Genomic DNA, 24,392 nt, shown 5'->3' on the forward strand with positions numbered 1-24,392 from the left:
CCCATCAACATACAAAAGTAAAAGTAGAATTTATGGCAGAGCTGTTGCAGTAGATTATAATGGAGAATAGGCTCAGACTGATGAAAAAATGTTGCACCTTGTAAACACATTTTTACAATTTTCACAATACACATTGCTTTTCAATGCAAAACAAAGGTGCAGTGCATTTCAGACTTTAGAGTTTTAAGACAACATGTTATCTTCCATTTGTACTAAATTTGAAACTGACACACTTTTTTTATGAATTAATAAACTGTACTACTTTATGAGCTTTAGTTCAGTTGGCCTTTGGACAAAAAATCAGAGTAAACCAAATTATAACTCGATGTAAAGAAACCTATCTGGAACATTGGAAAGAAGAAACTAAAAGCCAAAGTAGATTAACATGTTATCTGGCTCTTAAAAAGAGACTATAAATTGGCAGAATATCTCCCTGCTGTCAGAGATAGAAAGCAGAGACACAGATCCTAACCAAGTACAGGCTCAGTGACCACAAACTGGTAATCAAAAAAGGACAACACAAACACTCATGGCAACCAAAAGAAAACAGAATATGTGGTAACTGTTAGACAGATGAGGCTGAAACAGAGATTCACTTCCTCCTACAGTATAAAACAACAAATAAAATTAGGAACATTTACTTCAACAAGTTCAACTCTAAAATCTCAGACTTCAAAGAGCTTAATGACCTCTCAAGGAGACAGGACATATCTTGCTGCCCAATATGTATCAACATGCCACAACCTGAGGAACAGTGAATGACCTAGACACACACACACACACACACACACACACACACACACACACACACACACACACACACACACACACACACACACACACACATACATACAGACAGATAGATATACTATATATAATCAAAATATATCAATCCTAATGTTGTATGAATGTTATTTTGTTTCATTGATTCTTGATGCTTTGCCAATTGACAATCATGCCAATAAAGCAAATTTGAATCGAGTAAGCTTTGACAGCTGTGCTCTTTAATGTTGCTATGGTTACAGGTTGGGTGGCGAATGAATTTAGAACGGTGATTAAACTTGAGCCGAACTACATGTGCAATAAACGGTTTTAACGCACACCTGCCGGCCAATCAGAAAGGAGTATTTACCCAGACCATGGTATAAATAGTGATTAGGCCTAATAATTCAATCAATAACATCAATTACCACTTATAAAATTGGAACTTTTTTAGGGGAATTCTTGTCACCCAGCTCTGTGACAGCTCCGTCAGTCGGACTTGGTGGCCAGCCGTGATCGTATAGTGGTTAGTACTCTGCGTTGTGGCCGCAGCAACCCCGGTTCGAATCCGGGTCACGGCAGCCTGTTTTGACACAGACGGGTACCCCATACACCAAAAAAGTCGCCCTTCCCTCACCATTATTGTCCAAATATTGAAAGACACAATACATAGAAATATAACACGAATACATGAAAACCACCACACAAAGCAGACAGTTAAACAAAACCAATGTCATAGAATAACGTAAAAGGCAAAGAGAAAACTGGAGACAATGCATGAGGAAATAAACATTAATAAATAAACATTACATGTTTACATAAGTGAGTTCTGAGTGTGGAGACAGTGGTAAGACACTTTTGTGGTTCTTCATATGGCTCAAGGAATGGAGATTTTTTTCTACGAGGAAAGGCAGCAAACTAGGGGGGGGGGGGGATTTAGAAAATTTGCATTTGTGGATGTAAAATTTAGCCATTAAAATATAAAAATGGACAACGTACTGGAAGAAACTGTTTTTGTGTCTGAAAAATACAATTATATATTTATATTTCATATGAAGTAAAAGTACAAGGCTCATCAATATGGGTTACAAGTCATTGCCAAAAGCACAAAGATCTGCAATTGCCACGTAGGAATTAACAGGATAAATACAACGCAGAGTTTTAAAATGTGGCTGAGTTCAAAACTATTATGACGTATATTCCTTGCTGCTCTTCATAATAGTAACCATAGTAACCCATAGTGATATCCATGGTATCACTCCACATTCAGGTTACATATTTTGGACTATTCTCAGGTTGTCGTAGAAGTTAAATGGCCAGCCGTGATCGTATAGTGGTTAGTACTCTGCGTTGTGGCCGCAGCAACCCCGGTTCGAATCCGGGTCACGGCAGCCTGTTTTCTGTATAAATATGAATGGTATTGATACATTCATGTAACAGACAGACAGTCTAAAAAGGCTTATCTAGCTATTGATACTGATATCACCCATAAACTCAACCACATGTGAGTCTACTGTAGCACTTTGAGTTTCACAATGAAAAGTGCGGTACAAATTAAATTAATTATTAAATGTTGTTGTTGTTGTTGTTGTTATTATTATTATTAGTAGTATTAGTTTTTATAAATCAGAATCAGTTGAGAGTGCAGGTCCATAACTGAAGATTTTGGACCAACGGTCGCTTATGTCCAGCTTCAAAAGAAAAACTACCCCTTCTCCAGATATACACAGCCTATCTGTTGACAAATTTGTGTGGAAACAGGCAAATCATCTGCCTTTGCTAAAAAAAAAAGTCGCTATATCTCAATGTAATTTGATGAAGAGCTGCTTTTTTTTAGACTAACGGTTTTATTCAAATGCGTTATTTTGTTCCCTCACCATCCGCATTCTGCGATGACCCGCCCCCACTCTGCCTCTGATTGGCTCTGGCCTTGATATTCTTAATTTAATCCAATCATCCCACGCCTCATGCCTCAATCTAACCAATCTAACCAACGAAGGCAACGAGCACTGGCCAACCAGAGGCAGAGTAGGGCGGGTCTTAGCGGAATGCGGGTGGGAAAAAAGCATCATGGATGTATAAAAAGAACTTTTTTATACATCTCTTTATACATCTACACATATACATCTCTTTATGCATCCATGAAAAGCATAGACTGGAAAAAAGTAAGGCTGGTGGGCTGGTGTTCTCATAGTGACCTCAAGTCTCGCGTTACCAGCCTGCCAAATCCCATCAAAGAAACCAACCAGGAAGTGAATGGCGGAAATATTATAGATCCACCTCACGCTTATAGCTGACAACTTTTTTTTTTCGACAGTTACGTCTTTTTCCCACCCTGAATGGAGAGGCCAGGCGTGCTAGCAACACTTCAGATAAAAACGGCGGACGGATTTAGATAAACGATGTCACGTTTAACAAGCCTGCAGGATGTGTAACGTGAACGGACGGAGAGCCAGCCGATGATCCAGCTGAGAGTGTCCTGTCACCGGTTTGTTTCACCTTAATGTCTGCATATTACTTTTATTACACGGTTTATGAGATGCAACGAGTTATGAGAGAAACAAAAGTATAAAAGCTTCAAAATTGGCAACAGTGACACTGTGTGAGATGAGTTGAAGACAGCAGACTTTAAAGAAAAATCAGAAAATAAATATTTTGATCGTGATTAGCAAACATATGGACAACTTGATAGCAATTGTCTCGTCTAGTTTAAGCAAGTTAAATGGCTTTAAATTGCCTCTAGTCTATCAACAATCAAATGGTGGTAAATTACCACAAACAGCAAATAAGTGGTTTCTATTTATCAGCAGGCAAATGTATCAATGTGGTAGATGTGGAAGTGTGACATTCCTGTCAATAACTGGCCGCCCTGTTCACAATAAGACCTGTATTCCTATCAGCTACTTCCCCTTTCTAATGTTATGTCCAGAGATGAGGCCCTGCTGTCATTCATCTTTCACTTCAGCTCTCTGGATATAAAATTCAACAATGACAAAACCAGAGGAGCAGGTTCTGACAAATGTTCTCGGCCTGTTATATCTTGTACTTATTGATAGGCTTTACAAATTGATTGTTGCTTTGACACAAAAGAGAGAAAAGACTTGTCTCAAGCATGTTGTCCAAGATTTTAATAGATATGTTATAGTTATTTTAATTGATATTCTTATTATTTTGTAAATTCATCATTTACTCAATGAAATGTTAAAAAAGTAGTGGAAAAAGTGGCATTGGCTATTTCACAGAGCCCTTAGTGATGTCTTTCAATTTGTTTGTTTTGTCTGACAAACAATCCGAAACCAGAGTAGGGATTTCTGGCACAACTACACCCACCTCTAAGGTGCATGGGAAAAGGAAAGAAGGCTGAAGAGGTAACAAAAACCCAGCAATACTAGTAGTATAAAGAACAAATTCAGTATGAGACCAGTGTGTGGCCTTCAGCCAGACCTTAATGAAAGAAGTTCATTATACAACAAGTGTTGCTGGAGTTTGGACCTCTAACAGTCCAAAACCTAAACATAGTCAATTTACTATCATGTATTGCAAAGAAAAACAGCAAATCGTCACATTTGAGATGTCGGAACCAAAGAACGTTTGGCATTTTTGCTTCAAAAATGATTGAAATGAATAATCAATGATCAACCATCTTTTGATGGACAAATAGATGAACTGACTACTCATTGCAGCTCTGTTAGTGTGCTTCTATTTTTGTGGGAACAGTTTGGGGAAGGTTCTTTTCTTGTTTCGACATGAAAATGCCCCCATGCACAAAACCATAAAGGAATGATTTTCCTAGTTAGGTGTGGAGGAACTTGATTCGCCAACACCGAGCCATGAGCTCAACCCCTTTTAACACCTTTGGTAGTTGGCCTTATTTCCCAAAATTCCTGTGGCTGTACGGGAGCAAATACCGGCAGCCAGGCTCCAAAATCTTGTGAAAAGACTAGAAGAGAGGAGGCGATTAATGCCCGATTTGGAAATTAGATCTTCAACAACCATGTAAGGGTGTATTATTTGGGTACTTGCATACTTTCGGCCGTGGAGTGTAATTTAATTTCTCAGATGACCAGTTATTAATCAGCCAGAGATAAGAGAAGCCGCTGCCAACTGATGAACAAATACTTACACTCTCTACTCCACACTAACCCCTCTGTCTATGACTCATTTGCAGACATATGGCCCTGCTCCTCAGCTAGCCGTGGGAGTCAACGCAACGAGACAACGCTTGCATCATGTTCCTGAAAACATCGTTCACCAGTCTGATCGTAGGGGTGTTTGTGGTGTACGTGCTCCACACCTGCTGGGTGATGTACGGGATAGTGTACACCAAACCCTGCGACAGCCCCAAAGGTGACAACTGTATCACACCCTTCCTGGCAGGGAACCCGAAACTACAGGTCAGTGATGCCAAATATGAAGGATATTGAATTCACTTGTCTCTGCGGGTGGTTTGGTTTTATACAGTCATGATATTGTGCAGATTGTGTTACACATTTCCCTCCATCAGTATCTGTAATATCTCTCTCTGTCTACCAGTTGAGTATCTACACTGCACTGCGTCCCAACGCAGAGGGAGGACATACTCTGATCCACAAAGAGGAAGACTTTGATGTCAACAGCAAGTTTGAGAGGTTAGTGGGATTATTGCTTTTTGTAATAAATAAATAAATAAATAAATAGAAAAAATACAATAGTGTTGTAAGGAACCTTATAAAATGAATTGTTTCTTGTCGACAGATCTGATTGGTTAAGTCAGATTCAAGGTTGTAAAATAGTTGATGGACTCTGAACTTAAACACAGTTTATCAGCTCTCGCAGTTTATTACTGAAATAACCCAACGGTTATTCAGATTAAAATATAAAAAATATTTAAAAAATATCATTAATTAAATGAGAATGTCATAATAGTTGTGCTGCCTACATTCATTTAACTGTTACAAAGTGAGGTATTAAATGCCTTTTGATATTTCTGGGTTTGTCAGATAGTATAGTTAATATTACCATGAAGTTAATCATTAGTGTGATGCATGCAGAAGAAAACATAATACATTTTATTCATACAGCATTTTTAAAGGCACTCAAAGACGCTTTACAAAGGTAAACAAGTTGGCAAAAAGAAGTTACATACAACAACAAAAACAACAATAAAGCGGCAGAGAAGACACTGTTAAAAGTAGAAAACAAATGCAGTAAAAAAGAATAAATGACAAAAAACATGAGACACATTCTGATATACAGTATATTAAAAAATAAACCATTATAAACCATTAATAAACCAGGCCCACAGTATATAGAAACTGCCCATCACAGTAATTCCAGGTTGGGTTTAGATTCATCTGGCCTTATTGTAATCCTGAAAATCCTGTACAGCGGTAACAAGATGGCGTGTTTGATTGTGTGTCTCTCTGTTTCTTCCAGGATAGTCAATGTCTCCCTACCTAAGAAGACCCGTAACAACGGCACTTTATATGCACTAATATTCGTCCACCAAGCTGGTTTCACTCCATGGCAGGATCCGCGACAGGTCCACTTGGTGGCTCAGCTCACCACATACATGGTCCCTAAACCGCCTGAGATCTCTCTGATATCCGGAGAGGATCAAACACAGGTAAGGGTTTTGAAAATGATCATGTTTTCAGAAATGACACGGGAACATTGAGAAGCTCAGGCCCACAGTGGGATCTTTTTAAATCTTCTAGAAATACACTCTATTATCATCATTATCAGAACATAACATGTAGGACATTAGGTACTTAACCTCAAAAAAAGAATGATTTATTCTCTCTATGTACTTGTCTTCGTACTTGACAGGGTCAGAAAGACGAGGCCCAGCAGAAGAAACAGAGTGATGGTAATCCTGCAGCAGGAGAAGGTGCTGGAAGCGGACCCACTTCCACATCAGATCACCCAGTTTCCCACTGGCGCACCCGCCTCACGCTCAACATTGTCGGCGACCACTTCCTGTTTGACAGAGAATATCTGCCAAGCGACGTCCACAGATACCTCAGAGTGTAAGATACTGTTGATCTGGGCATGTTTTTCTTGTTCATTTAAGATCAAGAGTTGATCAGAGGATTTTTTTTTTGTTTGTCTTATGTTTCAGATTCCAAAATAATAAGAAGATGGTGTATCTACCTCTGCTTTTTGTTGATGAGCTCAGCAACCGGGTCAAGGACCTCGTGGTAAGCTTTCACTTTTAAATATATTATTACATAATATACTTACTACTTTTAAGTATATTATGTAATCTTCTGGAACTGATAGTTTCCCTGTGGCAGATTTTCAAATGCATTAAATTCATCTTCCATTTGAACTCTTTTAGAGGAAGAGTGCAAACAGTTATACTATAACCCAATGATTCAAGGCTGCTATGATGACCTGGGCATCTGATTATCTGATTTGTTTCCAGTGACCTGAGCTGTGAATTGTTTCCTGCCTCAGAATAATTTAAAGCCAAACCTAGTCTGAGCTGAATATCACAGAGATGCAGCGAAATACAGAAAAAAACAAGGAAAGGAACCTTTACAAAAAGCAGTGTATGGATGATTATACCTTACTGGTGTTAAGACATCATTAAACCTATTGTAAATGACGATTAAAGTCTGATTTGTAGACTTTTAAGAGCATGGAACCAGAATATTAATGTGTGTCTGAATAAATACCTTAGAAACTCATTATAGAAAAAAAAATCCTTTTTTGATGAACTGACAAAAGTATGTTGGTGTGTGTGTGTGTGTGTTTGTAGGAGATCAACAGTACCTCCATGGAGCTTCCTCTGACCATTTCCTATGACTCCATTTCTCTGGGAAGACTGCGATTCTGGATCCACATGCAAGACGCTGTTTACTCTCTGCAGCAGTTTGGTATGACGTTCTCTCTCTCTCTTTCTCTTTCTCTTTCTCTCACCCGCACACTTAAACACAGTTCTGTCCAGGAGCCGTTCCCTCCTAATATCATGTGTCCGTCTATGTCCATGTGTGCTGCAGGTTTCACCGAGAAGGATGCTGATGAGATTAAAGGGATCTTTGTGGATACCAACCTGTACTTCCTGGCTCTGACTTTCTTTGTAGCCGCCTTCCATGTAAGTCTGACTGCAGAGCCATTAAATACAGTGTAAACAGTTACGCAAGCGATGAGTCTACGTACTGTCTGCTTTAGGTAACGTGTTTGTAAAAAGCTGCTAGGCACTTAAATGTTCATGCACCCGCACTTATGTCAGCTGGAACGTGGAGTGTTTAGGCTTCTCCTTAATCTACTGTGGCTTGCAGTTTACCTCATTTGTACATTGCTCTGGACAAAAGTGTCCACAGGTGTAGAGATAATAAAACTATGAACAATAAACTGTAACTGACAGAAAACTCACTCTGTCATGTTTTGCAGCTCCTCTTTGACTTCCTGGCCTTCAAGAATGACATCAGCTTCTGGAAACAGAAGAAAAGCATGGTGGGAATGTCAAGCAAAGCAGGTAAACAACATAACAGAACACAGCTTTACTCTCTGCTGACATGTTACTTTCAGTTATTGTGGTTTTGTAACCTTTTTGATTATTATTGTTTTTTGTTTCTACTTATTTTTGTTTACAATGTTGTCTTTCTTTTTTATTGTCTACCTTTTTAATATGTTGAGTTATTTCACTTTCATTGTCTTATATTTGGCTTGTTTTGCTTTTTCATGTTTTATTGATCACTGTAATTTTTTTTAAATTGTTTGTTTTATTGTTTCTGTTTTTGTGTGAACCCCAGGAAGACTAGCAACCACTTTGTGGAAGCTAATGGAAACCTAAAAGAAGAATAATTAATAAACATGCCATATTCTGCCTTCTAGTACACTATTCAAACAATGCAATACACAATATCAGACAGGGAATAAATGTAAAGCAGATTACAAAGATGGAAAAGCCTGAATAGAGATTTACCTGCATGCTATATGTTTATTTTGACTGATTAAATAGACCATGAACAGTATGTAAAACATACAAGTGAATCTATAAGAAACCAGGCATAATCGGTGAATCTGGACTACTGGGTGGCCAGTTGTTGCATTGTGCTTCTTTCTGTTCACTTTTACATTCTCAGATTTATTAAAAAGAGAAACAGAGTTAGAGACGCTCTGCATGCTTGCTGACAGGTAACGGAAAGAGTCGTGCAAAATACTGTTGTTGAATATTTCACCTGCAGCAGTATAAACAAAAGCACATGCTACGACATGTGCAGTATTCTGGTTGATTCTGGTTTTTTAATGGTTCTGTTGGACCTCTATCCCGTACTGGAACTGAGTGACACAGCTTAATAGTGGAAAATCACAGAAATGCTATCTAGAGAAAATCTGATTGTAATCTGAACCAAATGATTCACCAGAATCAGATTCAGTAACCTGAGAAGAGACCGCTACAGTATCACATTTTATGTTTTGTCTTCCAGTGCTTTGGCGGTGTTTCAGCACCATAGTGATTTTCCTCTACCTGTTTGATGAGCAGACCAGCCTGCTTGTCCTCATACCTGCTGGCATTGGCTCGATCATTGAGGTAAGGACAAATACAGTGGAAACGCACACAAAAGCACTTTGAAGTGCACATAAACACACAAGCCCACATACAGTCATTCACCCTTGTTTAGAATAAAAGCTTTTGTGATGTCTGTGAAAAGAGAACTTATTTTTATCATATTTTCCCTCACTTTAAACTCATGTAATGCCATTCTTAAAAACTTGAATTTGGAAATATTTTCAGTCATATGGTAGATATGATAATTTAACCGCGATTGAGTCTAATAAATAACTCTGACTCACTGTCTTTGATCAATCTGTGGGGATTTTTTATTGTTGCAGGTATGGAAAGTGAAGAAGGCCTTTAAAATTCAGGTTTTCTGGAAAGGAGGCAAACCAACGTTCCTGGTAGGTTTGTGTGTGTGTGTCACTGGAAAATCTCATTTTTTATTACCTGCCATGTATTATAAGCACTCAGTATAAATCATATCAAGCCTGTGTAGGATGCTCTGCAGTGTCTGACTACTGGTTGATGGTAAATGAATTGATATGTGGACCATCAGGACGGTTTTCCCTCTCGCTGCATGGCTTTCTATTAGTAAATTTTATTTATTTTCTCTGCGTGCTGCTGTCATAAAGCTGTCTCCTAAATGACTGTGAGTTGAAATGAAAGTGCAGAGCGGATAACTGGAATTACAGCCACATTTTGAGGCTGTGATGAATGAATAAACTAAATAAATATTATGATTCAGTAGTGTGAGTATGCCATAACTGTGATGGATATAGTGATAGGCCTTGTTATGGCTTTAAGAGGATAATGCTACACTGAACAAATACTGTTTGTGACTGCAGCTTTATACTCTAAGGAGACGTGTGCCAAATGTAAATCTGCGTGTGTGTTTCTCTTCTGCAACACAGTTCGGCAAACTAGATGAATCGGAGAGGAGAACAGAAGAGTACGATACTCTGGTGAGACACAGTGTACTCACTCACACACACACACACACACCTAACACTTAACAGAGCAGCTGTGATGACACATTTCTACTTTACACTTACTTTCTACAACAATCAATAATATAATATGAGCACCAAAGCGTGCGCTAGTGACACCTTAAATTGTGGAGACGAGCATTTTTAAAAAGTCTGAATGTTTGCTATAATTGTGACACCTTGGGCAGCATTATAGTACATAACTTATTCTTTGAAGGGTCACCCAAATCACAAAAACATCATTTATCTTAGCCTTATAATGGTATCTAAAAGTGAGTGTGTGTTCCACTGAGATAGTTATACTATTTTTCATGTGATTTATAATAAGGTCATTCATTTACTGGACTGTTTTTATGTTTCTCTGTAGGCCATGAAGTATCTGTCATACCTCCTGTACCCGCTTTGTATTGGAGGTGCTGTGTACGCTCTGATATACCTACGATACAAGAGGTTTGTGTTCATAACAAGCACAACATTTAAACACAAACACGATAACTACTCATTTGATACTGATGTCATCAATTTTCCATGTATTACTTGTTTTGACTGTCTTTCTCTCTTCATGTTTTAGTTGGTACTCATGGTTGATCAACAGTTTGGTGAACGGTAAGCTGTAAGACTATATATAAAACAGTAGTAGATCGTTACATCTGTGTCGCTGTTTATTTACAGGATCTGATTGAAAATAAAAAGCTTTACCAACATAATCATAATAATCTCAATAAATTCTTCTCGTTTTGACCGTTACAGGTGTATATGCATTTGGCTTCCTCTTCATGCTTCCTCAACTTTTTGTCAACTATAAGGTCAGTTCATAGATGCTGTGTGTTTGTGTGTGTGTGTGTTTTATGTTTCCTAATATTTTAAAAAGAAAGTATATGTATCTTTAGGACTCAAATTTTGATTCATACTTCTGGGAAAGATGGTGACACTCCAAAAAAAAGAGCAAATGTTTGAGTTAAACTAGAAACGTAACTCCATCAGTATCATCCTCTGTATTTGATTCAACTTCTATTTTTTTATCATTTCAAACTTTCACTAACTTCCTGCTCCATTCTTCGTTCAACAGCTGAAATCTGTGGCCCACCTGCCCTGGAAAGCTTTTATGTACAAGGTGAGAACACACAGCAGCTCCAGTTATTTGCTTAGATTCGCTCATGAACACGTGGTAACAAATGGACGAAGTTTTGGATTCAGACGCGCGTTGTTTCATTCCTACAGATTGATCAATCACTAAATACTTAGTCACATTCACTGAATATCTTTACTAGTGCTGGGATTATTAGTTTTTTAATTAACAGATTAATGTTTATTTATTGTTTCCAGGCATTCAATACCTTCATCGACGACGTGTTTGCCTTCATCATCACCATGCCAACATCTCACAGACTGGCCTGTTTCAGAGATGATGTTGTGTTTCTCATTTACCTCTACCAGAGATGGTACGCTCACGTGCAAACACAAACATGCACATGATGCTCATTTCCTGAGTTTACAATGAAACATAATCAACCCTCTGCTTCTCTCTCCCTCTATCGTCAGGCTCTACCCAGTGGACAAGACGAGAGTAAATGAATATGGAGTTTCTTACGATGAAAAACCCAAAGGAAAGACTCACAAGGACTAGAAAGGAAAGACGAGCTTCCATTATTTGGTATCTGCTGGTTTTGTCTTCTGTCCGCTGGTCTTTACTGATTTCATCTCATTTAATCGTCCAGAGGCACCAGGAAAAATGTTTTTGTTTCTGGTCAGTTAGTTTTAAATGGACCAGTCGCATCCTTGTGGTTTGTCAACTTTTTTTTTTTTTTATCCCATCCCATAGTGCAAAGTGTTTTGAAAGGTCAACATCTGTTTTTCTGCCATTTGCAGTCCGGAGAGGGTTTTTGTTTGTTTGTTCTGCAGTGTGTGACTGGACCGGAGGATCAATAAGATCAATCTGTAATCTTTTTCAAACCGATGCAACAACCTGAAAATACTTGTTAGTGATCGGTGTGAAATGGATGGACCTGAGTTTAAAAGGCACTGCTCACTTTTGGTATGAAAAAAAACAAAACACTGATGACTACAGTAACTCTACTATAGTAAATATTGGTGATAACTTTGAGCATTCTGTGCCATAAATTTCGTTCTTCCTGTTTTTCAAACACTATTCCTCATCTGTTGGAACAACTCCATCCGGTTAATATAACTGACGGTCAATTTCAGCCTTGGTTTCCAGCTTTGGGTGTTTGTAAATTGTGCTAAGCTGCAGGAGTATAACATGATTTATTAGATTGAATTGCACTCCTGTTTTAGGCTGAAACCACTTCCTGAGAAACTCTGTAAATATTGTATTGTCAGAATATTAACTGCAATGTCAAAAAGGGATTATTATCATTTTAATCATTTGTGTTTACAAATTCCAGTTAACTGGCAGAGTACATTTTGAGGAGAGCCTGGTTCAGACCACTTTGAGAAACTTAATTTCTAAATACATATATCTAGCAGTCGCAAAACAAGAGCTACTTGGTTAATCTGAGAGGCTTCATTAAATATCCTTAAGACTACATAATCCAGCTGCTTGTTTTACGCCTGCCGTATATCACACAAGCTAGCTTTCATGTCAAGGGGCAACTGAAGCCGGCTGTGTGACTGCAGAGGGCTAGAAATACTGTGCATTGAAAAATTATAGCACTATATCCACTAAAAATGGGTTTAATTACCTTGAACAAAGGGCTGACATGAGGAGGCAGCTTTATTCATTTACTTTTTCAGGCACTTCTATGTTGTTATTCCATATGACTTCATAAACATGAAATCTGACATTGATTTGAAACTGATAATTACAGTAACGCTCATATAATAGGCAAATTTGGGCAGCACTGAAACATAAGTGGATGTGTTATTGGCTCAGTTAAAAAAAATATAAAAAATGGAGTGCTTTTCTAGAAATCATATGAAATTATGTTAAAAAAAATCCTTGTTAAAAAGGCTGTTAACAATTTACCTGTTATAGAAAGTATCAATATGTAGACATTTCAAAGTGTTTATCCTAAATTATCGTGTGGACAAAACAAACGCAAGTTAATTCTGGGACAAATTCCAGAATGACAGAGTGTTTAACCTGCCTGTTGAAAAGGGGCTTAAAAATGACAGAAATTTGTGTCAGAAATTTCAAATAAATCACTTTAAGAATTTTAACAATGTAATTTTCACCTATCCACATCTAATGGCTGCTGTAGAAGCAAAATAGAAGATTCTTGATTTGTTGCCATGGTGACTGAATGAATTGCTTGAACATTCCAGAATCTTGAGCTGCAGTAGAAGAGGAGATTCTGGTTTGTTGCCGTGGTGACTATATAAATTGCCTAAGCATTCCAGAATCTGATGAAAGTTCTAGAATCTGTTGAGCTGAACAGTCTGAGCGTCCTGCTCCGTCTACACATTAAAATAATACTGAATTTTGCTTCACTGTAACACAGAAGGATACCACTGAAAGCCACATTGTCCTTTCCATCCAGTCTAGTTTTGTGGTTTTACCTGCTTGAGTATTTTTTTATTTTTTTATTTTTTTTTTTACATATCAGGGCCAAGAAAATATGTTAGTGCCAAATGTGAGAGTGATTCTTTGAACTGTTTGTGAGCTTTATACGTTCACCATAAATGGTCCATTTGATGTTTTTAAATAGACACTGACATTCTGGGAAGCAAAATTATAAATGATATGACTTAAAGAAAGTATTACTACATCTGAATTCACACATTTGTCACATTTTGATTGTTGTTGTGTTGTGTTATGTTCTAGTTCATGTTCAGATATGAGGATATATTAGGTCTGTCTACAAAGATCAGCGCAGGTTTTCTATTCCGGTGTAAATGCAGCCAGCAGAGATTCACCAGAAATATGCCTTGAAATGGTTTACTTATTGTAATGTAAATAAAGTTGACTGAACATGTTATTTGAAGTGATTTTAAAACCTCCAGACATTTGTCATCGGTACATATTCTTCACAGTTTTGATTTCAAGTGATTATAGCAGCAGGAACTAGACAAAGCAGGCATATAGGCTTACACAGTGTCAAATTTCTAAACATGTTACCTCCTTCAACAAGTCTAATGCACCATATTTGGATCATATATACTAACTAGTATTCAATTTAAAACTCAGTGATTTCCTGTTATAACTTATGCACATATTGTACTTTGTTGTTTTTGTTCTTGTTGCTAAATTACAATAATTTATATTAACTTTGATTTAAAATACAAGCATACATATAAAGCATGTATTTAAACTTAAATATAAATGAAAGACAATAAATTGAAGGAAAAAAAAAAAAATATATATATATATATTAGTGATATAGAAATTGACAAAAGGTACCCTTATAAAAGATACCCTTATAAGAAAGAAATATATTAAAATAAAGATAAAAATTGGGAAAATTATTTTAAAAAATAATCAACTACATTTTCCGGTGCGTAACTGTAGCAGCGAGGCTTTTGTTTGTGTGTAATTTTAATCAATTAAGCAGAAAAATCCATTCATTCATTACGGGCGACGTCTGTCGTCATTTTGTGTGCGTCCTGACGTTTCAGACACGCAATTCGACGCACAGTATATATTCCAAGCTCCCGCCCTCTATCCTCCCTTTCCACTGCAGGAAGTTGACGTGCCTAAGGTGCTTGGTTCTTCACCCGAAGCTAAGGCCCCCAATCCGGCGACTAGCACCGTTAAATTTAGGCATCCGACGCCACAAGTATAAAATCTAACATCTACAATGGCCTCCGTGTCCGAGCTCGCCTGCATTTACTCTGCTCTGATCCTCCACGACGATGAAGTCACCGTCACCGTAAGTGTCCCGGTTCACCCGCTCACTGTTCAGCTAGCGTTAGCCTAATAGACGTTCCGGAGCTCTGCTCTGATCTAGGAAGCTCTTCCTAATAAAAATATAGAGACCGGGTGCTATATTGGTAAAATAAGACACTATTATGTCGCTATAATAAGAGTTGAGGTGTGTAGATGTCAAAACAATCCCATCTGTCAGCTAAAATGGCGGCATGCTGGTTGCTAATGTTAGGCCACGTTTCTATTACCAGGGCAACAAGTGTCTGAATTGTGACATTCATGAATTAAACTTACAGTTTGCCTTCAGGGGACGTCACTAATCACATGTGTTAAATAATATAATTCAATACAATACTCAATACAAGTCTTAATATTCCCTATTCACTCAGAGAGAGGTGCTAGCTTAAACAGCACATCAGTCCAGCGTTAACTTTCAGAAATTATAACTATGCATTTTGTAAACTTCAGTACAGAACTTTTCCACATTATTTGTTCTGCTCTTCAAGTTCATTTATCACAACAGCACAGCTGGTTGTCTCGTGTTATCCTGACAGCTGGGTACACGTGGATGCTTGACAACATCACACCAATGAAAATCATCAGGGCACAGCACGCGACATCATGTAGAAATTAATAAATCATCTTCACATACGTCGCTAATAGGGCAGCAACACGCGCTTATTTTTCACTTGCAATGAACCTGTAATTCATTGTATACTAATCTTTGCAGGTTTAGTCTGTAACTTGTTAGATAACTGAAAATTATAGAAAATAGCTTCAGTTAAGTAACAGCTAAAAATACAAATATGCGGTTTGCAATGATGTGCAAACATCATAAACTTCATTAACCAAGACCACTCTAACAAGAATATGGATTTAGTGGAGATAGTTTAATTGAGAATAACGAATGAGAGCTGGGATGTTTAATGATGGATGGGTTAAGGGACCTGAGGAAGGGATTAGGGATGGAGGGTTGAGGGGATGGGGGGGGGTTCAATGATGGATGTATGGTAGTTTGTCAATGAGATGACGATGGCAACACGCTTATTTTCACTAGCAATTAATCTGTAATTAATTGTATACTAATCTTTATAGGTTTTAGTCTATAATTTGTTAGATAACAGTGAAAAATGACTGAAAATGACTTCACTTAAGCAACACTTAAACCCAAATATATCCAGTTTGCAATGATGTGCAAACATAAACATATCAACGTGTCTATTGATTTACTGATTCTAAAGTATTAATCTAAAGTAGTAGTAGGAAAACCTCAGCTTGTAAAAAAATTACTAAGATCTCTTCCTACCCTGTCATAGTTTTAGTTGTACTGGTAATGTCTTAAATCAGTACTAGCTCAAGATCAATGAATTATGTTTTTCTAACAATGTGTGTTGTGTGTCTGCAGGAGGACAAGCTGAATGCTCTGATCAAGGCTGCTGGAGTCACTGTTGAGCCCTTCTGGCCAAGTCTGTTTGCCAAGGTGAGTTATGGACACACACACTTGTCAACACACGATACACAAACTGCTCTTGTATCTGTGATGATCTGGAGAGTAAAGTTGTGAAATTTCACATGGGATGTTGCACATACTGAGTTTATAACTTGGAGGACTTTCAGATAAGTTTGTTACTTTCCTGGAGTTTTGGTGCCTTTTCTGAATGTCAACAGTAGAATCTGAGATGCTACTGCTGTACTCAGTAAAATAGAGACAAGCTTGGACTATTAGTTTGGAGTCGCCTTCAGTCAGGTTTCAGCTGGAGTGAGCTGCTCTGAAATTTGTCCATAGACTAGAAGTGCTGTCTTTGGGTTTACATTTGATCAGTTCAACTATGAATGCTGTATTAACTATAAAGGTTTGGCTGTAGACGAGCAGAAGACTCAAATGTGTTTGTATTGTACAGTGGTAGCTAATCATCATGTCTGAATGTGATGTGGTTTTGTACTTAGTGGAACTCGTTATGGGGCTGTGTTCACACTTGAAATGCTTTTTTAAAAAAAAATTTATCTGCCATTTATTTAAGTTAAAGGTTTAAGTGGGTTTGACATCAGCTTACTGTGAATTGAGCAGTAGAAAGATTGGTATGTAGAGTGTCAGATGCTCAAACCTTATGACAAATAAACATGGCTGAAGCACAGGTGGTACATATTAAATTTAAACTAGTTTGTAAATGGTCTGTGTAGCGCATTTTACTACTGTGGTGAATTGTGTTGGTATTTCAGTTTTACTCAGGTACTGTTTGCTGACACTACTGCAACAGTTACTGAGGCAGTTTGCTCAATGTAACTTAATAGCACAGACCTGTACTGTACACAAGCTCAATAGTGTTATGTCTTGAAATGATCTAGGTCTGTGCATCAGTCTCCATAGCAAGCATTTAATGTGAATGTTTGTGTTGTAGGCTCTGTCCAGCATTGACATCGGCAGCCTGATCTGCAACGTCGGAGCCGGAGGTGGAGCTCCAGCTGGAGCCCCTGCTGCTGGAGGTGCTGCCGCTGCCGGAGACGCCCCAGGTAAATAAATTTAACATCTATCTGATTTTGATTGGAGGAGAGTTTAAGAGGAACTTAACTGACACTCTGTAGGAAATTGTCATTGTTTGTGTCACATCAGAAGTAGAATGGATATACTTGGTATAATTACAGACTGCAAGAGGTTTTTGTAGGTGTGAGCTGAACAAAGATTAAATATTTTAGTTGACATGAATTCAGGCAGGTCAAGGCCTTGATTGCAAATTCCTCGCCCACTGGAGGTGTAGAGATGGGGACAGTTGGTTACTAAAGTGGCTGTGTAAAATGAAGTACTGGTTAAGGTCATCCACTCCAAGTGATGCAAACATAGTAAACTTTTCTTTATATTAAGAGAGAAAACCTGTCTGCTCTTTTTAAGTCTTTGTGAAAAGCTGATCTCATCTTTTTGGTTGAAGGCTTAATGCTGTAAAATAGCTTTGACTGCAAAAGCTAGCATGTGAAATCTGCAAAATTTGTTAACCATGAACCATCTTGTTTGCCTCTACAGCCAAGGAGGAGGAGAAGAAGGAAGAGAAGAAGGAGGAGTCTGAGGAGTCCGACGACGACATGGGCTTCGGTCTCTTCGATTAAAACAGCTGTTTTTCTAAGAAAACACAATAAAAGTACAAAAAATGATGGCTGACTTGTCTGACTCTTATTGTTCTCCCCCATGATACTCTGGTAAAGACACAAACATCACCCGTTACTACAAATATAATTTTAACATGTTGCAGCAACAATAGACGATTCAACTTTTCCATCAACAGACTTTGGGACATTCAACTGCAAGTGGCTGATGCATCTTTAAATTGTATCTTATAATAAAGTTGGTGAACATGAGCTGAGTACCTTTTTTTTTTTTTTTTTTTTTTTTTTTTGTGGATGAGTGGCACAAGAGCAAATTGTAGTGGGACATACATTAATGAGAACGGAGCAGAAGTTGGGTAAACGGACAAGTGTTGTAAAGCGGGGACAGTTGTGTTGAAGCTGCAAAAATATCTAAAGCCACAACTTGAGAGATGATGAGCAGCACATTATTGCTGGTGTAATGAAACTGACTCATACATTGAATTGTGGTTGGTATGTTGTTGACTTAAGACTGATGCTTGACTGTATTTGTCACTAATTGAAAATGATTCCTGATTTCCTGACAAGCTACAGATTGAAAATAAAGCCAGAGAATCCTGTTCCATCATTTGAAATCACTTTAACACGACATTTTGGTCAAGTGATGGACAGTGCATGATTGTTTGGGTTTCTATTAAAGAGTTTTCGATCCAACGCACCTGCAGTCATCAAGACTTTATGGTGTGCAAGAACTTTTTAAAAAAAAAAATAACGACCATAGGCTCTAAATTGGAAATGTCCTCTCACGACAAGATGCAGTGTTTTTGCCAGGAAAAAATATGCAACTGATTCTCCGTGTTTATGGTTCACTCTGTCTTTTAGGGGGTAATAATCATAATCAACTACTCTGCCTTGCTTGGTGGAGTTTTTAAGCTGCTTTGAATGAAACTCAACTCGAACACGCGTCTTCTCTGCACCAATAGACTGGGACGCTTCACTTACCAGGCTTGCTGCAATACCGTCTTCGGCCACAATATGGGAGTCAATGGGGTGTTGGCGCTGTTTCGACGCTCTGTTGAAAAGTGGAGTGTACATGATCTGTAGTATGTCAGAATTGATTTTAATATTAAACTTAAATCGATTTACCATTTGACTTTTCTACTATCCATCCGTATAATTGTGTCGGAGTCAACAGATCTTCACTCTCTCCTGTAATAGTTATGAACGTGAGTGAATAACGGTCCCACGGTGCTTTGAAAGCAACGATGAGAATCATGAAAACTTAAAATGACTCCGCGTGTTTGCTAGCGGGGTTTAGCTCCTAGAAGCTAATGTTTCCCGGATCTACTATGTGTAACGATCTGTCGGTAGCTCTCACTCTTCTGAATATGTCGTAAAATAACACTATTACATACCCTACAATTTTTCTGCACATTATCCCTTTAAATTGATGTGGCTCAACACAAATAATTACAGGTTTCCGTAGTGTAGTGGTTATCACGTTCGCCTCACACGCGAAAGGTCCCCGGTTCGAAACCGGGCGGAAACACGTTTTCACATTTTGAGTGCCAAACACACACTAACCCGAACTACACACACACACACACACACACACACACACAGACAGGTTGTCCTTGGTCACTTTTGGGGACATTTCATAGACTTACATTCATTTCCTGGAGACCTACACAAACAATAACCACCACTTGCCTAACCCTTACAAACACACACACATAAGAAAATACAGAGAAAAGTGCCCTGACGTCGTTGGTGTGTTCTATGAATTCATTTAGCACGCGCCAACCGGCGTCGGTACATCCTTACAGAACTTACATGTAAAATCTTTTGTGAATATGAGTCAAGTTTCCTCTCGTATTTCACCGCGTAAATCTTTATCTTAAATTTGAAGCGCCAACTGTGAAATTTCTACGGAACTGTGAGCATTCATCATAGCAAAACACCCGAAGTTCACCTGTTAGCATCATTAGCATATAGGCTAATTCTATCAGTGGTATCTAACGGCTAAAAAACAGGAGCGTAAAATTAACTACGGAAGCTGAGAACGGCCAAATAATTGCAAGCACGACCGTTCTCGGCTTCCGTAACTAACAAAATGTCAAATGTGAAACAAAAATGCCCTTAGCAGGAAACTGTGACATTTTCCTACATTTATGCCGCATTTTATCTCCTCTCCGCGCTAATTTTGACCTTTAACGCTAACTAATCACTATCAATAACCAGGTTTAGCAGACAACTTAAATGTTTGATGTACTTGTATACTTGCTTTAAACAGCATCTCACGGTCATCCTCACCTGTTGGAGTTGAAAGCTCCAGGTAATAAGTTCACCCCGTGGAAGGCTTTTTTTTCCACACACTGTTTCCAAGCATTTACATTTCATACTCACCCATCCAGTGAGGTCAGTTTCCAAACATAGAATGTGCTTTAATGTTTTATTCCGTATTATTAAACCATTTTTAGCTTCCTGAATTATATCCTGCATTTAAATCTAGTTACTGTAAACATAACATTTGTCCTGCATGTTAATATATAGAAGTGCGTGACAGTAAATGTGGCCTGTGGTTAATGTAATCCTGACTGTACATACCTGCTCACAAATTATCTCATTCTGAATAGCCAAAATTAAAATATATTTAGTGGCAAATAAGCTTTTTTTTTTTTTTTTTTTTTTTTTTAAATGATTGAGAATGAACGCTGGGTGCTTTACCTTGATCCAGACTGGCAGGTGTAGTCCTTTGTGTGAATATTGTGCTTTTAAGGTAAGAAACAGGCTCACAAAATAAAGATGACAAACAGTATTTCTTGATGATAACAGTGTATTTTTATTTGCTTGGTTTAGCAACTGTACATGTGACTCCTTCCTGAGAATACTGCTCACCTCAGCGGAGAGTGAACAGTGGAATGGAGAGAGAATCAGAGAGGGAGACAGAGCTGAGGGGAGGGATGATAACAGAGGAAGAGAGAATTGTTAAGAGTACAGCAGAAAGAGGAAGAAAGAGAAAGTTATAAATAATAGAAAGATAGGGGAGGAAAACAGGAAGACTGAAGATAAGGAGAGAGTTTAAGATACAGAGAGACATTTTAAATCAACCCTAGACCCCGCGAACAAGGCCTTTGCCCCATTTTGGGCTGCCAACCCATAATTTAATAAACAGAAATTTAATGTTTCCTGGTTTTGAGAGGTGTTTAGGTTGCTAATTAATAGATGCAGTCAGTCGCACACTCCTCAAACTGCAGTTGTGATTCACCTAATAAATACTAGCAATGTATTATTAATGCTTCCACAATGGTTTGGATTCTAAATATGAACCAGCATTTGTTTAAAAAAAAAGAAAAAAGAAAAAATATTTTAGTGTCCCTGAAAATCGAGCAAACTGTAGGAAATCTGATTTGTAGTGTGTGTGAAGACAAAGAGAACAGAAGAAACTCACAACATGACTGGCGCAACAACACATTTGGCTTCAATATACAAAGCTAAGCGATAAAGTAACCATCTGAATTTTTTTTTTTACATTATGAAAGAAACTTTTGCCAAAAATGGGGGAAAAAAATCATTATTGAGTAAAGCGCTTTCAGAACACTAAGTAAAATGTTTTTTTTTAGTCAATTGCAGTTCATTTGGCACAGGGCGACCTCCTGTACAGTATAATTAACACCTCCACCTCCTTCTCTCCGTCCCTTCGCTCTCCCCCTGTTCATCCCTCTCCCTTATTCACTGACAATTCATGCCTCAGAAACGTGTTAAAAATATAGCTTCTTTGTATATTTACTATGTAGTTAACTTAAAAAGTGGCCTGTGGCAGCTTTTATATATATTTTTTTCCATAAAAAGACATTTAGTTCTTACATAGTTTCATTTTTTATGCCATCTCCTGATGCCTGAGATAGAAAGACCTAGAGACAGGATGAGAAGAGATGAAATTATGACATCTATGAGCAGCTGTATTGTAAATCAAGCATTGCTGCTCACCAATTTTTTTTAAAGAGGAAGACTGAGAAACTGAGATAGAGACAACGAGACATACTGGAAATAGTAATAATAATAATTAATAATGATATAAAAGCATGTTTAAACAACGACATTATCATATCATCTTCATTATCCTCCTCAATCTGGCTCTTCAGTTCCAGTTCTTATATCCTGCATATGTGGACAGTGTTCGTCGTTATACTGATGTGTCCATTCACCAAAAACATCTCCGCCGTCCTTCAAGTGAGCCATTAAAAACGTCAACAGCATCTCGATGAAACTGAACCTCGAATCTCGGCGTCGGATGCTGCAGTCCTCCGTTGTTAAATTCACTTTTTTCAAAAGATTAAAAAAGGTGTAACGGGTGATTTTTTTTTTTAAACTAATCGTTGAGGATACGTGATGGGAGAACGAAGAGCGTTGTTTTCTGGATACAAAAGCAAATAATGCGACAAAAGTACAAAACAACACAAGATTGACCAAAAACGTGACCGTCGCCGCAGAGAGAAAAGGAAGCGATGAATGTTTGAGGGAGGAAAGGAGGGAGCTGATTGTTTCAGTCAGTCACGTCTGCTGTCCATCAGTCGATTCTCTATGTGATTGGCTAAGAAGCTACTGCACTCTCCGTCTCCGCAGCAACGCGCCTCCTCCTCCTGTCTGTGTCCCGTATTTTTGGATTTGCTGCGGCAGAAACTCCCAGCCTGATTGGATCCTGTGCTAATGTGGGTGGGTCTGGGTGATCATCTTGAGTCGCGATTGGTCAATGACGTCCAGCAGGTTCTTGGCGTCGACTGCGAGGGCGTGAGCTGCCATTAGCATCTGTTTCTTGTAGTCCTTTTGTAAACTGTCCAGAACACAGAAAACAGTCACGTGACCATTGCGTGTTAAAATAAAACATGATGTATCTGTTAAAAACATATCAGTGTATTTATACCCACCTCGTCATGACGTATTGTTGGGCCAGTTTCATCTTCGCTATCAACTCTGCCAGATCTGAATTCAACAACTTCTGGGCCATTTCAATCTGAGAGACATGACAAATAAAATCTGTCACATTACAAATTCAAAACTACAAAGTTAACCCCACTGATCAGTTCAGTTCAGAAAGATGCAAATTTAACCTATTTTTTGAAGAACGTAAAAGAAACTTTGACATAAATAGATTATATAAAACATTATCAGCAGCTTCTGAGCCACTAGAAACCTCCACAGTTCACCTGCACAAGTGTTTTCATTTGTTTGGCTGATTAGACCTCGTCTAAGGACTCACTGTGTTTGTCTGTGTACAGACTCTGCTTAATTGACCAGTTAAATAATTATCATTCTTACTGGTTCAAGAAGTTTGATGGTCTCATGTAATTTCAGCAGAGCTCCATTAAACTTCAACCTGAGCGGACGTCTAATGAGCCAGAATAAGTGGAAACACCTGTGCAGGACTTTTAATGTTGCTCAAGTTAGGAGAGTCAAGTCCGTTCTAGACAACTCTGTCTCTCTCTCTCCATCAAACTTTTTCAAGTAGGAGTCCTGATACACTTCTTTTTCTGAAAACCCTGGCTACCACACTACCCATGATCCAACAAGACAGCATCTTTTCTCAAGGCCCAGATTAACGAGGTTACTTATACTCACACCCACATCTTCCCCAAAGCTAAAACAGCTGATTTAAATATTGTTTAAAGAGCTGGGAACTATATATATTGATACAGCAGTCAGATATTTTGAAGGTTGTTTTCCATGTTTTGCCTTAAAGAACATAAAATGGTGTTTTGTATCTTAACTCTGTGTGTGTGTGTGTGTGTGTGTTTACCTCTCTGTGTGTGCTGGCTGGCAGCACAGGAATCGTCTCATCCACTGTCGCTAGCAGAGTCCTCAGCGCCAGACCCACCTCCTACCAAACACATCCAAATGTCTCATCAATGTTAAAATCTGTGAATGATGCATCTTATACTTGTGTCTCAAAACTTTTAAATATGGAGACTAAAAGCTCCTGAGGTCCATTAACGTCCTGTCTGTGAATCCTACCTTCACCATGGGGACATACTCCTCTGGAGCTGCAGGCTGAATCCTGTTGGACATCTCGATCACAGATTTAACCAGTCCTGTCACGTTCTCGTACACTTTGTCGTTAGAGCGATCTAGGTTGGCGGTGGGGGGCGGGCTGATCTCCTGCGGTTGCAACTGGACCGACGAGAAGACCAAAAATTAGAACAAGGCAGTAAATCTGTTGTTCAGAATGTATTCACTTTCTCATCATCTGTTTTTGTAA

The 24,392-nt window shown here is 38.3% G+C and overlaps 3 protein-coding genes, 1 long non-coding RNA gene and 3 other non-coding genes across 18 annotated transcripts in view; 5 read left to right on the top strand and 2 right to left on the bottom strand.

The window, feature by feature from the left end:
- The first annotated feature begins 1,271 nt into the window (after positions 1-1,271).
- Positions 1,272-1,343, top strand: trnah-gug. Its single transcript has one exon. It is a non-coding gene; the product is annotated as a tRNA-His (tRNA).
- Positions 1,344-2,081: 738 nt separating this feature from the next.
- trnah-gug lies at positions 2,082-2,153 on the top strand. The gene has a single exon. It is a non-coding gene; the product is annotated as a tRNA-His (tRNA).
- A 737-nt stretch (positions 2,154-2,890) lies between these two features.
- clptm1l (CLPTM1 like) lies at positions 2,891-14,174 on the top strand. Of its 2 annotated transcripts, XM_042435407.1 has the most exons (18): positions 2,896-3,250; positions 4,931-5,156; positions 5,296-5,390; positions 6,178-6,367; positions 6,571-6,770; positions 6,863-6,941; positions 7,505-7,622; positions 7,746-7,840; positions 8,140-8,224; positions 9,180-9,283; positions 9,586-9,651; positions 10,162-10,212; positions 10,604-10,686; positions 10,808-10,842; positions 10,987-11,042; positions 11,306-11,350; positions 11,563-11,678; positions 11,779-14,174. In XM_042435407.1, the coding sequence occupies exons 2-18, from the start codon at positions 4,992-4,994 to the stop codon at positions 11,861-11,863; spliced, it is 1,668 nt and encodes a 555-aa protein (XP_042291341.1). In that variant the 5' UTR covers positions 2,896-3,250; positions 4,931-4,991; the 3' UTR covers positions 11,864-14,174. The 2 variants fall into 2 exon arrangements, with proteins under 2 accessions (XP_042291340.1, XP_042291341.1); XM_042435406.1 differs by having other exon boundaries at positions 2,891-3,250; positions 7,505-7,840.
- LOC121912884 lies at positions 7,761-20,456 on the bottom strand. 3 transcript variants are annotated; one of them, XR_006100171.1, is made up of 5 exons: positions 19,970-20,456; positions 19,283-19,345; positions 19,139-19,208; positions 8,123-8,180; positions 7,761-7,850 (listed from the first exon to the last, which is right to left on the bottom strand). It is a non-coding gene; the product is annotated as an uncharacterized LOC121912884 (long non-coding RNA). The 3 variants fall into 3 exon arrangements; XR_006100170.1 differs by lacking the exon at positions 19,970-20,456 and adding an exon at positions 19,552-19,658; XR_006100172.1 differs by lacking the exon at positions 19,283-19,345 and having other exon boundaries at positions 19,970-20,454.
- Positions 14,854-18,205, top strand: rplp1 (ribosomal protein, large, P1). The gene is made up of 4 exons (XM_042435408.1): positions 14,854-15,065; positions 16,467-16,541; positions 17,461-17,572; positions 18,078-18,205. The coding sequence occupies exons 1-4, from the start codon at positions 14,994-14,996 to the stop codon at positions 18,158-18,160; spliced, it is 342 nt and encodes a 113-aa protein (XP_042291342.1). The 5' UTR covers positions 14,854-14,993; the 3' UTR covers positions 18,161-18,205.
- Positions 19,613-19,685, top strand: trnav-cac. The gene has a single exon. It is a non-coding gene; the product is annotated as a tRNA-Val (tRNA).
- Positions 20,457-20,954: 498 nt separating the features above from the next.
- The window catches only part of ptk2aa (protein tyrosine kinase 2aa), a 68,854-nt gene continuing 65,416 nt past the window's right edge, over positions 20,955-24,392 (bottom strand). For all 9 annotated transcript variants that reach the window (XM_042434741.1, XM_042434748.1, XM_042434746.1 and 6 more), the window contains 4 exons: positions 24,149-24,304; positions 23,934-24,014; positions 23,065-23,150; positions 20,955-22,970 (listed from right to left, as the gene is read on the bottom strand). In XM_042434741.1, the coding sequence (XP_042290675.1) occupies positions 22,844-22,970; positions 23,065-23,150; positions 23,934-24,014; positions 24,149-24,304 (450 nt within the window). In that variant the 3' untranslated portion in view covers positions 20,955-22,843. The remainder of the gene's footprint in view (positions 22,971-23,064; positions 23,151-23,933; positions 24,015-24,148; positions 24,305-24,392) is intronic.

This window comes from Thunnus maccoyii, chromosome 15 (genome assembly GCF_910596095.1).
Source record: "Thunnus maccoyii chromosome 15, fThuMac1.1, whole genome shotgun sequence".
NCBI lineage: Eukaryota > Metazoa > Chordata > Actinopteri > Scombriformes > Scombridae > Thunnus > Thunnus maccoyii.